The sequence below is a fragment of the Patella vulgata genome, chromosome 9 (assembly GCF_932274485.2).
Source record: "Patella vulgata chromosome 9, xgPatVulg1.2, whole genome shotgun sequence".
NCBI lineage: Eukaryota > Metazoa > Mollusca > Gastropoda > Patellidae > Patella > Patella vulgata.
The window spans coordinates 1,762,960-1,778,957 of NC_065887.2; the positions used below are offsets into that span (position 1 = coordinate 1,762,960).

The 15,998-nt window shown below is 39.5% G+C and overlaps 1 protein-coding gene across 1 annotated transcript in view; it reads right to left on the reverse strand.

Annotated features, from left to right (window-relative positions):
* The window catches only part of LOC126832468 (uncharacterized), a 135,437-nt gene that overhangs the window by 83,517 nt on the left and 35,922 nt on the right, over nt 1–15,998 (reverse strand). The window contains exons 41-57 of the mRNA XM_056103230.1: nt 15,798–15,953; nt 15,262–15,375; nt 14,320–14,435; nt 13,686–13,923; nt 12,578–12,817; nt 11,572–11,736; nt 10,420–10,704; nt 9,819–9,998; nt 8,959–9,393; nt 8,188–8,376; nt 7,426–7,608; nt 6,906–7,033; nt 6,276–6,420; nt 3,477–3,623; nt 2,730–3,005; nt 2,214–2,465; nt 814–1,116 (exon numbers count right to left, since the gene is read on the reverse strand). Of these exons, the coding sequence (XP_055959205.1) occupies nt 814–1,116; nt 2,214–2,465; nt 2,730–3,005; nt 3,477–3,623; nt 6,276–6,420; nt 6,906–7,033; nt 7,426–7,608; nt 8,188–8,376; nt 8,959–9,393; nt 9,819–9,998; nt 10,420–10,704; nt 11,572–11,736; nt 12,578–12,817; nt 13,686–13,923; nt 14,320–14,435; nt 15,262–15,375; nt 15,798–15,953 (3,552 nt within the window). The remainder of the gene's footprint in view (nt 1–813; nt 1,117–2,213; nt 2,466–2,729; nt 3,006–3,476; nt 3,624–6,275; nt 6,421–6,905; nt 7,034–7,425; nt 7,609–8,187; nt 8,377–8,958; nt 9,394–9,818; nt 9,999–10,419; nt 10,705–11,571; nt 11,737–12,577; nt 12,818–13,685; nt 13,924–14,319; nt 14,436–15,261; nt 15,376–15,797; nt 15,954–15,998) is intronic.

Here is a 15,998-nt window from a genome sequence, read left to right on the forward strand (position 1 = left end):
GACTACGCTTGGGGGTCATAACTCAGAAACCGGAAGTGGTAGACTAACGCCACCTGGCCTATGTTACTCCCCGGTCCGAGCTACCCATATACCCCAAATTTCAGACTTGGGGCAGACCTAGTGTAGCCGCCAACCCCAAACAGACCGGCTTCGCTCGGGGGTCATAACTCCGAAACCGGAAGTGGTAGACTAACGCCACCTGGCCTATGTTACTCCCCGGTCCGAGCTACCCCTATACCCCAAATTTCAGACTCGGGGCAGACCTAGTGTAGCCGCCAACCCCGAACAGACAGACAGACAGACAGTCACAAATATATATATAGATTTTTAAATTTCAAAGACGATTCAAGATTGAGACAAAATGAAATGACATGGTGTTTCACGTCCAACTTTTCTGCCCGAATCAGGCTAATGAAGAAGCTAACATGCTACTGTCCTGCTCTTTTATGTGCACGCCAATGTATACATGAGACCTTGGTTTTTCGTCCCATCTGAACAACTAGACAGATTTAAATTTACAGTGTGCAAGAGAATAAGTAATTTTTCATTTTTATGAGGATGCGCTGCAACCTACTCAAATTCCAACTGCCAAGGGATCTTTACGTGCATGCCAATGTGTAGACAGGCCACAGAGCCTCGGTTTTTCATTCCATCCGAACGACTAGACAGCTGTCCTTCTCGGCCAAGACCATTTGAAAACAAAGGCATAAAAGATTTATTTTTCCATAATATTCACTCAGCTTAGCCACTGTAACTCAGCCCCCATCGATTGCAACAACAAAGATACTTTTATCAGAAGGATAAGAGGATTACCTGATGTTCCTGTTAGATTGTAGCCACCACAGAATTCACCAAACGAACATGGCAAACAGTCGTTCGAAGCTAGATTTCCTTCATTAGGACTGTATGTGCCTGGTTGACAAGGACTAGGATACGGAGCTCCATCCGTACAATAATAACCACTTGGACAAATATCTCCCATAACTCCATCTGTAGGTGTAGCAGTTGATGATTTGAGTGTGCAGAAATATCCAGCTGAGCAGTTTCCTGTTGGAAGGTCAAGGCCATCTGTTTGACAGAACTGACCTGGTGGGCATGGCAACGGATCGGAGGAACCTACATAAAATGAAAAGATACATGTATAAGATGGCACTTCACAAACTGATAACTGCAACCTGATTTGAATTGAAATAAAATACGGTTTAACGTCCTACTGTTCTGCTCCAACTGGGCTAATGAAGATGGGCATATGGCATACAGTGTGCTATGAGGGAAATTTTGCCCGGGCAACAACGCAACGACCTACTCTTATTTTGAATTTCATCTGTCAAGGGTTCTTTTACGTGCACGGCAATGTGTTTACAGGACTTCAGTTTTCGACCCATCAAAATGAATAGACAACTGTCCTTGTCAGGCCCTACATCCTGCACAACTGACAAAGGGGAGAGAGAGATAAATGGGGTTTAATGTCCACTCGACACAAACTAGGTCATTTCGGGACTTATATATGGTTTAATTTTATTTCAATACTTCGCTTGCACATAGGGTTCTTTAGCAGTGGGAGGAAACCGGAGGACCCGGAGAAAACCCATGAGGTTGGACAGTCGACCCTACTCCTTGTCACGTACAACCGGGGATTCGAAACCTCCCCAGTTGGCTCAATGACAGGCTTTATGATACAACGCGCGCGTGCTAACCATTTGGCCATCCAACCCACCCCCCCCCCCCACTGACAAAGGAAAACCATGCTGAAAAATTTCTTGGCCAACACTGGCAGCAAAAACAAGAGAATTCCTAGTTAGCGATCGAGTCAAGGTTCTCACACACTGAGCCACTGCGGTTTCTTAAACGAAGGTAGACACAGGATCTCGAAGAGAGAGAGGGAGAGAAATGGAGTTTAACGTCCACTTGACACAAACTAGGTCATTTTGGGACTAACACATGGTTCAATTTCATTTCAATAATTTGCTTGTGCGTAGGGGTCTTTAGTAGTGGGAGGAAACCGGAGGACCCGGAGAAAACCCACGAAGTTGGACAGGCGACCCTACTCCTTGTCACGTACAACCGGGGAATCAAAACCCTGTCAACTGACTCAATGACAGACCTTATGATACAGCGCGCACGTGACACTGGATCTTGGTTTGATGGAATAAATTAAAAGGTAAGCCATTCTATTAACACAGTTGTATTACTAAAACAAGAGACACACAAACCTTCAGGACAATAGTAGCCTGGTTGACATCTTCCTCCATTTGTTGTTGTGTTGGGTTGATCCGCACCGCCAGAACAATACCATCCGCTACTACAATTACCTGTAGCATTAGAGTTACCTTCCCCTTGACAAAACTGACCACCAGGACACTGTAGACAACTGGATAGTGATGTACCCTTCTCGCTAGGATTGTAAGTACCAGGCGGACATTTATATTCTGTGTCGTACTTCGTACCCTCCAAGCAGAAGTGACCTAGAATCAAAAAGACATTTTTTGAGTATTTAGCATATATTTTCAAAAGATTTTGATGGTTGAGCAATATTTTTCATTTTGATCAACTTGTTATAAGTATATCATTTTTATAATAACGATATAAGTTTTAATTTTGTGAGGCAACTCTCTTAGTATCTGGTACCTGATATTTAGAACTTTATGCCAGCACGGAAACAGACAAAACTGGTGTATAACAAAATGGTCTCAGACAGGGGCCGTACATCATAGTTAGTTGATAATTACCTGTTGGGCAAGGTGAAGACAGGAATTCTGTCGCATTGGCTAAACAATAAAATCCTTCTGAGCAGTTACTGCATCCTGATTGGGCGATTCTATCAGCGTATGTTCCAGCTTCACATGGTAGTGCTATTGTGCTGCCCTCTGGACAGTAATGGCCTAGAGGACAGATTCCACCAACTCCCGTAAAATACATTTGATTTGGGCATGAGCAGTTGGCTGGTGTCGTATCATTGGCTAATCCTGGAGCTGATCTATCCACACCTGATGTGCAATAAAAACCTGAAAATAACCAACACAGCTGTTTGAAATGAAAGAAAACATAGAAATATTCAACTCAGATGAAATGGAATGAAGGCAGGCATAGGCCATGAAGTGTACAATGACAGAAATTTTGCCCAGACACCAGTATAACAACATTTTGTTATTTCAAATTCCAAATATCAAAGTTTCTTCTACGTGCACAGCAATGTATACACTGGTTCCATTATATTGTCTCATACGATTTACTAGATATTATTCCTTGTCAGGCCCATAGTCATGCACTACTGTGACAAGGTGAAACCTTGCCAAACAATCCAGAAGAATTTCTTGGCCAACCCAGGGATCAAAACCAGGAATTCCTTGTTAGTAAATAATGTGGAAAATATATAGTGTTTCCATAGGCTTTACACCTCATTTAGATCACATTTACCATACCTGAAATTCACAATCATTTCATATCTGAAATTCAGAATCATTCCACAAAATTACCTGCTGTACAGTTTCCACTGGGAGATGTTAGATGCAGTCCAGAACAATACTGTCCCCCAGGGCATGCTTTACATTCACTAGAACTGGACAATGTTTCTTCATCACTGTACGTACCAGTAGGACAGGGCTTCCAATCAAATCCTGTACCTAAAAAATAAAGATATATCATAACAATCAAGTGAATATAAAGGAACGCTTTAGTGACAGTATTTAGACTTGGGCCATACAAAATAAATATTCTAGTTCTCAATCTGATGCGGGAGGGAGTTTTTCATTTTTGTTTTTTTTATTTTGTCAAAAGATCACTACTGGGCTAACATCACGTTTCATGCGGCTCTTTTTAAGTGAAGCAAGAGTATATAAAAACCAAATTTTTTTTTTCTTTGGCCTTATAATCATAATATTAATGAACAAGGCAACTGGTTCTCTCATATGCTGAAGGTGAGGATAATTCCTTTAGTTTTATTTCAAAATTAAATCCAATCAAAATTTGTATCAATCAATTACTAATCGACAAAATTCATAATCTTTTAGTAACTGGACAAAGCAATAAATTATAACATATTTAAAGGAGCTAAATCGCTAATATTTTGGACCTAGAAATTGGCACAAATGGGCCTCAACACATATAATAAATAATGTAATATACTATTCAAAAAAAGTAGGGGATATTTGATTTTTAAGTGTTATTAAAGTCACCTAATGAAACTGACGAAGAAACAAATGACAAAATGAAATGAAGTTCACATTCATCGATTTATTCCAAATGATCATTAGACTAAGTAAGGCACAGACTGACCATTATAAGGGTAAAATGATACCCGGGGTCAAACAGCAAAGTTACCACAGCATCACAACCAAGTCAGTAATGGGTAAATCCTCCTCTGTTTGCCAAACAAGCATTGATCCAACATGGCATACTCCTAATGAGACGTCTAAGGTCATTTTGGTCCAGATCGTCCCATTCCTGTTGCAACGCAGCAGCAAGTTCTTGGACATTGGCAGGACGTTGTTGACGTTGACGTAACCTCTGTCCAAGCATGTCCCAGACATGCTCGATGGGGGAGAGGTCGGGACTCAGTGCTGGCCAAGGTAATGTGGTGATGTTCTGTTGTTGGAGGTAACCTGTAACGATCCTGGCCCTGTGACATCTTGCGTTGTCATCCTGGAAGATGAAACGGCGGCCATGACGTCGTGCGAACGGCACAACATGGACTGCCAAGATGTTGTCCCGGTAGTACTGGCCTGTAACACGCCCTGCAACAACATGTAAAGCCGTTCTTCCAGCAACAGTGATGCCTCCCCACACCATAACAGAACCACCCCCAAATCAATCATGTCTGATGACGTTAACGTCTTGGAAGCCCTCCTACGTCTGTCCAAAAAATCAACAGTGAACCTTGACTCATCTGAAAACATCACATTGCTCCAGCGTCGATTATCCCAGTGTTGACGATCCCTACACCAACGACGTCTTGCCTGAATGTGATGATCTCTCAAACAAGGGATCACGCGAGGACGTCGGGCGCGAAGGTGACCCCTATGCAGTCGATTCCGAATCGTCTGGCCACTCACTCTCACACCAGTGTCTGTTTGAAGACGAGCGCTGATCTGATTTGCTGTGATGACACGATTTCTCAAGGCCAAGGTACGGATAAATCGATCCTGGGCTTGAGTTGTCGCTCTTGGTCGACCTGAGCGTGGTCTGTCTTGTACAGATTGTGTATCACGGTATCTGGACCATAGCCTGCTTATGACAGACTGAGAAACATTCATCGTCCGCACCACAACCGCCTGTGTTGTGCCGATCTGTAGCATGCCAAGGGCACGTAACCTTTCATTTTGGGTAAGCCGACGCATATCAAAATTTGTTTTCTGGTCACTAAAACGATTAAACTGATGTTTCCACCCTGGAATTCAATGCCACAATGACTGTAACATTCAAAGTCAGAGTCGTGCAAATCTTGGGTTGGACCCCCATGATGATCCCAAGCATCACCTGCATTCCATGCGGTAGCTATTGGTGCGTTTGGGCGTCACATGTAACTGGAAATGTTTCTTCTGTTAGGTTCTATAGTGACTTTTTTCGTAGTCATTTGCATATTTTAGTATTATGCCCCCAAAATCAAATATCCCCTACTTTTTTTAAATAGTATATTAATTTATATAAACTGTTTTACATTCAATTGTGTCCGTTTTACTGTGAATTGTCATCAGTTATGTTCGGCGAAATACGCCAGAAGTCTCAACCGCAAGTCAGTTTCTAGCGTCTGGTTATTCCAGTCAACACCGATATTATTCATTGCGCATGCTCTCCAAATAAGAACATGATATCACCGTTTGACATGACTTGTGGAATATGTCTAGCCTCATTCTTTGAGCACCTAGTTACAAATGGCGCTGAAACGCATTATTGTACACGATTCGTGTACCAATGGTAAAATGTTTATTTTGTGTTAAATATTGGATATCAGAAGCCCATCTTTTCCAGTTAAGATCACAACACCAATGCTGATTTAAATTGCAAAAAAAATCATGTTTTCAATGTCAAAGATTTTGGAAGATATTGAGTTACGGACTTAACTACTTTAAGGAAGAACAGCTACAAATCCATGTCCTTGGATCTTGTCGTGCATGATTTCAAGAATTATTAATATAACTTTTTTGTATATATTTGCCTCGCATCTTTTTATTACTGCATTAGCTTGATATGGTCGATAGAATACTCTTAAAATGACACCCAAATAAATTAGTAGCTGTTTTTCCATAAGTATGTGTTATAGTTTATTGACAATTTACCTGCTGGACAATAGTATCCGGCTGGACAAGACTGGATATTCAAGGTAGAATTTTCTGGTTGAACTGGTAGACAGTAATAACCAGGCGGACAGGTATCACAGGAACTAGCTCCGGTATAGTTGGTGTAGGATCCATCAGAGCATTCCTATAAATAAACAAACTGAAAGTTAACAATTCCATTCCATGAATTACTGTGATGTAAATGAAGTTTAAACATCAGATGGTTGATTATTCATCAGATGTTTGATTGTTCTTCAGATGTCAGAGTTTTACCATCAGATGGTTGATTGTTCATCAGATGGTTGATTGCTCATCAGATGGTTGATTGTTCATCAGATGCTTATTCATCAGAGTTTTACCATCAAATGGTTGATTGTTCATCAGAGTTTTACCATCAGATGTTTTATTGTTTATCAGTTTTATTTACCATCAGATGGTTTATTATTCAGAGTTTTACACTCAGATGGGTTATTTTTCATCAGAGTTTTACCATCAGCTGGGTTTTTTTTCATCAAAGTTTTACCACCCGATGGTTGAATGGACACCCAAGTTAAATCAACCATCAGATGATGGTTAGAAAATAGTTTGCTTGATCTTAAACAGTCATTAACGGTCAGAAAGTTAACCTACCTTATAAATTTCGCTACCATTTGGACACTGCAGACCTTGTGGACAGAGATATTCTACTGGATTAGGCACAGACTGTCCTCCTGGACAATAGTAACTACCCCAACACATGTTAGTCACACTTGTCATGCCTGAAATAAAACATTAAATTAAAATAGATTTAAAAGTCAAAGTTTATTTCTTGTGAAAGTTTCTCAAAAACAGAATTGAAATCCGAAATTTACAAAAATATTCTAGAACTCCTAAACATACTTTGGTCTATACATGTTGGATTTATTTTACAGATGTATGAACACTATCGTCTATAGAGGGGTTCAGCCACGTGCATCTACTTCAGAGGGGGCACGCAATCAAAGAGTGAAATTCAGTTCTTCGAAACTTTGGTGTACAATTAAGCTGCCCTTTCAATTATAAGTTTATATCATCTGTTTTTACATATCCATACTCGAGTCTTGGGGTCAAACAATCAAGCAGTTTGACTCCAAACCACTGCACCATATTTATATATATATATATTACATACCTGGGTCTGGACAATAGAAACCTCCAGTACAATTTGTACATTGAGAAACATCACCCAGTCCTGTAGTATTAGAGAAGGTACCTGGTGGACACTGGCGTGGTATATCTGACCCATCTGGGCAGTACGAGCCAACAGGACATAGAATAAAGTTTGTTACATCTGCTCGACTTGGACAATAATATCCTGAAATGAACACCATATTAACTTTTTAATATTTTATTTAGCTGATGAATGAATTCTTAAAAAGAAATTATTATAGTTAAAATCCATAGATTACCAAAATAAGCACAAATGTACTATGGATCAGGGACCGAGCACCTTGGAATTTTGATCGACATCCTAACTAACTTCACCAATCGATGCGCAATCATCCAAGGAACAAGTGTCATTTCTATTGTACTTAGGAAGATGCTTCCAAGAAGAGTAAGAACAAAAACAACAACAAAATACAGTACCATATACAGATTAGCAGTATCGTCAAACAAAGATTAGTAGTATCATCCAACATAACACAGATTTACAGCATTGGCCTAAATTGACATCATCAGTATTCTTACACTACAAGATGTTTATCGTTTAGTTGTGCTGTTTTAGCAGGAGTTACTGTGTTTTTTTAGCAGGAGTTACTGTGTTTATTTAGCAGGAGTTACTGTGTTTAATGTTTAGTTACAAACAACTTGTAGTGCTATATATATATATATATATATATGCCGATGAAAAATCACCTAACCTTTTAAAAATCGACAAACACAAAATACTGACCTTTTTGACACTGTGGACCAACAGTTGACATGTTCCATGATGGACAGTAGTTCCCGCCCGTACAGTTCAGACACTGTGTTTCATCAACTCTTCCCTCGCTAGGATTATATGTGCCAGGTGGACAAGGAGAGGCAACTCTACTTCCTTCAGGACAATAAAATCCTACTGGACAAACATCGGCCTCTGATCCTGAAAATATATTAAAGGTACAAACAGAACTATTAGTTATGTGAGAGAGAGAGAGAGAGAGAGAGAGAGAGAGGGCTTAACGTCCACTTGACACAAACTAGTACATTTTTTGACCGACACACAGCTCAATTTTATTTCAATAATTTGCTTGCGGGTAGGGGTCTTTAGCAGTGGGAGGAAACCGGAGGACCAGGATAAAACCCACGAGGTTGGACAGGCGATCCTATTCCTTGTCATTTACAACCGGGGAATCGAAACCACGCCAGTTGACTCAATGACAGACTTTATGATACAACGTGCACATGCTAACCATTTGGCCATCCTTCCCCCCCCCCCCTTCCTATTATCAAAATACTAACTAGCAATATAACGTTTCAATGATAGCACATCAATTACATGTCCACATTCTACTAATTAAGGTTGTGTCCATAGCAACAGAAGTTTCTTTCCCTCGTTTCAGTTACATATGCGTCCAGATATATCGCAAACAGAAGTTAATCTGATAGTCAAGACTGGGCATGTGTTCAGTACATCTGAAATAAACATCCTGTCATGTATAATTATCAACAATATCAGAATTACCTTGAGTTGGTGTTGAGCTGTTGGCACCAGACGTACAGAAATATCCCGGGGAACATTTACCTACGGGTTCACTTAATCCATCCCGATCACAATAATCTCCTCCCGAACACGGCATACAGTCTGACAGATCCGTTCGGTGAGTCAAGTTATTAAATGTTCCGACTGGACACGGGAACTGATCACTTCGTGTGGTGTTGATTGGACAGTAAAATCCAGGAGGACAACTGTTGTTGGATAAATTGATGACTGGATCGACGGTACTGTCACAATAATATCCGGGCAGACACGCTTTACAGACGGACTGTCCAATCTCGTCTTGGTAACTTCCGCTATCACATCGGACAGGGGCTGAACTTCCTTCAGGACAGTAATGACCGACAGTACAGTTAAACTCCAGGGGTTGTGGGTTATCTTGACCGCCTGGACAATAGTATCCTAGACGATACAATTAAAATGGCATAGAATAGATCAGAAATAGATAATGCAAAATGAATATGTTGAAAATTTCGTTCAATTTACTTTTTGAGGTTTTGACCAGATGTGACATAAATAGTTTATTATTATCGTAACAACTTTACTTGTCAATCGAGACTTAGCCTCGATTTGCCATTTTTAAATTAAATCATTAAATGGCGATCATGTTTCCATCTCTCCCATCCATGGATCGTGTTTCAATTTATTTAAATTTCTACCATCCGATGTCTAGAGAGTTGATTAAAGGCTTGTCAAGTGAATAAATGTCTAAATAATAATTTATATAGAACATTTGGAGCCAAACTAAAGATCTGCAATAGGCAGATTTAGCTCTTAGACAATGCATCTATAAATATAAAGTTTGAACAGTAGTTTAGTTTACATACCTGGATTACATGGACCATCAGGTAGAATGTTACCTCCACCATTACAATATAAACCAGGTGTACATGATATACAATCACCTACAGCATCGTTACCTGTACTATTCAGGTAATATCCTGATTGACATAAAGTAGGTGTGGTACTACCTGTAGGACAATACGAACCTTCTGGACATATATCACCTGCAAATATATAATAGGCTCATTCATCAAGTACACAAACCCTGATAAATGCTTATGACAATTATAAATGATACTGGATAATCAAACATTCCTATAAACAACAATTTAATGTGTATAGAACTCATTTAACCAGGTAGTGATATTTTGACAAAATAAAAACACAAAAAGAAAAAGCTCCATCCCGCATCAGACTTTAGGTCTGACAACCAGAAAATTCTGTTTGTATGGTCTTATAAGAATTCATAGATTGTTTGATTAGCTTATAACTAAAAATTCACACCATTTTTGCCACACTTACTCCTGGCAACATTTTGAAAGTAGATTTATCCCTCACCCTGTTCTGTTCATGATCAGTTATTTCAATTTACAATTCTACCATACATTATTGATTTCTTCTCAACGGTCATATACAATCACTGACCTGTAACATTGCCGTCTGTTGGGTTTGGTTTGGTAGCCATCTTTGAACAATAATAACCTGCTGAGCACAGGCCTGTTGTGTCGTTAAGACGATCTGTTGAGCAGTAATGACCTGGTTTACATGGCATGGGGAACCCAGAACCTTCAGGACAATAATATCCAGCAACACAGTTATCTCCCCCTGTTCCCGTTGGTGTCGCTGTAGCGGATCCATTACTACAATAGTAACCATGGGAACACAGACCAGACGGTTCGGATAATCCAGATTGTTCACAATACTGTCCAGCTGAAAATAAATATAGAAAGTTCATAAAGATTTTCTGGCGCGGTTCCCCCTTATTAGTGTTGCAGGGCGGAGGATCTGACAAGAGACAACGTATAGTTGTTAGGAAGGGACACAAGCCTGAGGGCCTTGGTACATCATGGTGTGCACATAGAAAAACTCTTGACAGTTGGAATATAAGAGGAGACCGTAGCCCCGCTGTCCCGGCAAAATTTCCCTCATAGCCTCTGTCTTCATTAGCCCAGCCAGGTGGAGGAGAACAGTAGGACATTAGGACTCTTTTCATTTATTTCATAAGACATAATAATGTGATAGTTTAACAATAGCTCTGATCCGATATGAAATGAAATGAAAAGGAGTTTATAATCAACGTCCTACTTTTCTGTTCGTCTTCAAGCGCCAACTGTCATAGTACCTTAGTTCTTCATATCATTTGAATAAATAGACGAATATGCTTGGTGCTGGGCGCAATTCCTTCGATCCAGTACCACTGAGAATAGGAAACCTTGCTTGTAAATCCACAGATCTTACCTTTGACCTCCTGATTAGTCAGCCAGTACCATAACCACTAGCCCAAGATCTATACAGGAAACTGGAGGACCCTGAGAAAACCCAAGAGGTTGGAAAGGCGACCTACAATCCGGGACTCAATGACAGACCTTATGATACAACGCGCACGCGCTAACCATTCGGCCATCCTCCCCCACCCAATATACAAAGTGAGGGACAAAATAATATTTCTTACATCCCAAGAAGCTTGATATATTGCTTATGATAAAATGAACAAAAAGCGAAGTTTACATCCTGAAATTTGTTTTTTCTAACGTTATCATTATTTTTGAACTGCTATTTAAAAATGAATTGAATTACCTGGACAAGGGAGACAATCCGATAGGTCTGTTCTAGTTGTCTGGTTGTTATAGGAACCAGCAGGACATGGATACTCGTTAAATCGTTGAGTTGACTGCGGACAGTAATAACCACTTGGACATGGGTTGATCGAATAATTAGATGTAGCTTCCAGACAGAAGTAGCCTGAAAGTCAAGATTTCCAAAAATGTAAATAAAACTTGGGAACAGATCCTTCTGTGGCAGGGTATTATTAGGGGACACTGGAATTCAAGTAACGCAATCCCACTAATAGGGAATGTCTGGCTACTACGCATACATGGACCGAATAAGAACATATCTCCACCAACCATCAGAGCTGAAATTTATTTGTTGTGTTTATGTCACGATTCTACTCACTCCACCTACAGTTGTCTGGACGGACAGAATTGTAACAGGACTAAATTCTCTGTCAATTTGGAATGATCCAGACTGACAATTGAGCACCCCCGTAATATTTTGCTGATCAATAACCATGGTCTATTTGAGGAATGATTGACTCATCTGATTGGTGATGATGTGTTTGTTTTGACCAATCATAGTCTAAGTCTAATGGATGGTTTAATTTAAACTTTTCTTTCCGACTTAAAGATGCATTATGTAAGATTTGGATAAAAAGCTGGTCGCTATCGCTATACTAGTTCAAAAATAGATAATGTAAAATGAATATATTGAATATGTCATTCAAATTGCTTTATTCTGAGAGAAATTTGAACATATAGCGCAGATCGTAAATTAATTATCGTAACAACATAACTTTACAACCAAGACTAACTCTTGATTGTCCATTTTATCGCTGAATTTTTAAAATCTCACAGATGTTTAAATCCATTTAAATCTCGACCATCCAATAATCTAATGAGTTAATTATAGGCCGGTCATGTGAATAAATGTCTAATTAATAATGTAGAAAACATTTCAGGCCTAAAGAAAGACCTGCAATTGGCAGATATAGCTCTTACATAATGTATGTCTATTAGTTGCTCACCTTGCGGACATGTTAAACATGCTGCTAAACCTTCTGAGTTGGCGTACCTTCCATTAGGACAGGGTAGAGGATAGGTACTAGCCAAGCCTCCAGGACAGTAATGGCCCACAGGACAGATTCCACCAAAACCAATCATTCTATCATCATAGCACGTATCATTCATGGGTTCTGATTGGTTGACACCATGAGGGAACTCTCTGTCATTGGCCGAAACACACCAATGTCCCTGACCACAATCAGCTAATTGTAACAAAAAAATAAACATGTTCAGTGTTAAACTATTAATTTCTCAAAAGTTTTGAAATATTTTACATTTTCTAAGGGGGCTATCACATAGCAGAATTAACAGGATTTATTTCTCAACCTGATCAGTTTTCAGATATGTATATTCAGCTTGCTGCAACTACTGCTTGTATGTTTCATACATGGTTGTGGTTTGTAAATTGATTTAAATGTAAATCGTACATTAGACCAAAGCAGATTCATTTTTAGTTTTTTTGAATCCTGATGAGAGAGGGAAATGGGGATTAATGTCCTAACTAGGTTATTTGGGGACTAAAAAAATATTGTTCAATTGTATTTCTATTTTCGCTTGCGTGTAAGGGGTCTTTAGAAGTGGGAGGAAACTGGAGGAGCCAGAGATAACCAAAGAGAGATAGAACAGGCGACCCTAGACCTTGACACGTATAAGCCAGGAATCGAATCCGTGCCATTTGACTCAATGACAGACATTATGATCTAACGCGCACATGTTCAACCATTCGGCCACCCAACCTCTGTGAACAATGATGGTTATTAAGTTATCTAGTCTGCCAATGTTTTAATTCAACAGAAGTCTGGCACATTTACACTTTGTGGTGACTATAATCTTTTCCCATGTCGATCATGTACTTAAACAGACGGGGTAATAGAATTAAACACAGATAAACGAAAAAAATGTAAATGAAATGGTGTTTAACGTCCTACTGTTCAGCTCCGAACTGGGCTAATGAAGACGGGCATACACCATACAGTGTGTTATGGACGAAATGTGGCCCAATCACTTAGTCACCTTGGCTCCCCAGGTAAACAAACCAGACAATATTTCTATATGGAATTAAACACTTACCTGTAGGTGATGTAAGATGGACTCCACCACAATATTTTCCAGGTGGGCATGGTTTACACTGGGACAGTTCATACAATCCACTTATGTCACTATACGTCCCCCTCGGACAAGCTATCCAATCTAATCCCGTACCAGCGGGACAGTAGTACCCCTGCGGACAAATCTCACTCTGTCCCTGTTGTTCACAATAATAACCCGCAGGGCAGGGGTAACATGTAACAGCATGGGTGTGATTCACCTGAAGCAAACAATTTCAATTAAATTAGTCATTTGGATGGGATGAAAGCCCGACTTCCACCGAATATATCTATTTGTGTGCATGTAAAAGAATTCTTGGTAATTGGAATTTGAAAAGATTGCTGTCTGGGCCAAATCCCCCCTTTTCATTTTGCAAACATGTCCATAGAAGGAAACCATATTAGTCTTACATGTTTGAAGTATTGTGTTAAACTGCTAAAAACAGTCGTCCCCATATCATCAGCCTTCGATCTTATATATTTATGTAATCATGTATAAATATATTTATACTTTGTACCTGTACCTAATCAGAGCGAGGGGTTACACATAACAATAACAAATTGAGTAGTGCTTGGAGAGTTACTGGTGCAAAAATATTATAAAATTACAAACGTACATAGCTGTTGTTTCTACAGGGCAGTGGTAGAGATGATCCTTCAGGACAGAAATTACCAATAGGGCAGAATGAGGCTACTGGTTCCTTAGCAACACTTCCCTCTGGACAGAAGTATCCTAGATATTAAAATAAAACAAGAACATTTAAAATTACTAGAGATGTAAATGCGATCGTTGCATGAAAAGATTTCGCATTATTTTGTCCAATCAATCAATAAAAGGCAAAGTTGAGATCATCCTTGGTATCCCATGAATGAAACCAGTGGTTAGTGAAGTAGAACAGAGAGAGAGAGAGAGAGAGAGAGAGAGAGAGAGAGAGAAATGGGGTTTAACGTCCACTTGACACAAACTAGGTCATTTTGGGACTAACATATGGTTTTAATTTTATTTCAATAATTCGCTTGCGCGTAGGGGTCTTTAGCAGTGGGAGGAAACTGGAGGACCCGGAGAAAACCCACGAGGTTGGACAGGCAACTCTACTCCTTGTCACGTACAACCAGGGATTCGAAACCATGCCAGTTGACTCAATGACAGACTTTATGATACAGCGCGGGCAATCCAACCACCCGGAGTAGAACAAAATGAGACCAATACTGAACATGATTTGTGACTTCAACAGAATGTAATGCAAACTTCAAATGGTTATAATATTAGTTAAAACTGACTGATTTGCATGATCTATACTAATGTTTTTATGTTGATTGTGTATGATACAAAGTACAAAATTATTTATGTACCGGTATGTGATCTGATGAACTGAGAAGTGGTATCAGCCATTCTAGGTGTAAGCTAATACTGCCTCATGCATGATACCCATCATCAGTTATAGCTACATATAAAGACTCTCAATCTAACTTTTATTACGGAATGATGACAATTTTTTTTAGAAAATAGGTTTAACTTGCAACATAAAAATGGTGGATTTGATTTTATTTATCATTACCTTCCCCACATAAACCTGTTGGTTGCGTCAATCCATCCGTTTCACAATACGAGCCTCCGGGACATACTGTACACTCAGATTGCGATTTCAGTGCCGTCTGGTTCGAAAAACTTCCTAAAACATAAAAATCACATTTTAAATGAAATAGTAAGTCTTATGGTTAGAGAGTAGGATTCCCGTTTGTCAATGTCCGACCTAGAAATTTACATACGATTCAACTTTTTTTTAATTTAATTTCACTTTTTGTCATTTTGAGACATCGAATTGCACAAAGTTCAAAATCAAATGGGGTTAAACGTCCTGCTGCTCTGCACCAAGTGGAATAATGAACAGTGTGTCCTAAAACAGGAATTTCACCCAGAAAATGTCGCTACAGACCACTTTTATTTCAAATTCCTCTTGTGAAGGCTTTTTTTATGTGCACCCAACAATTTAGCCTTGGTTTTTCATCCCATCCAAATGACAAGACCCTTTTCCTTGTCTCTCCCCCCTCCCCCCACTGGTCAAATTCCTGAACATGTCCCTGTCATACTAACCTTTATTACAGGGTTGAGGTACGTGACTTGTGTTCGGACAGAAACTTCCGACAGGACAGATAATCTCCGTGGCAATGATAGCTGATACTGGACAATAATATCCTCCCCAACATTCTGCACTCGGCGCTGTTAAATTGGTCTCCGCACAATAAAATCCTGAAAATGTCAAAATTCAACTAAAAATGTCTACTATGTGTACAT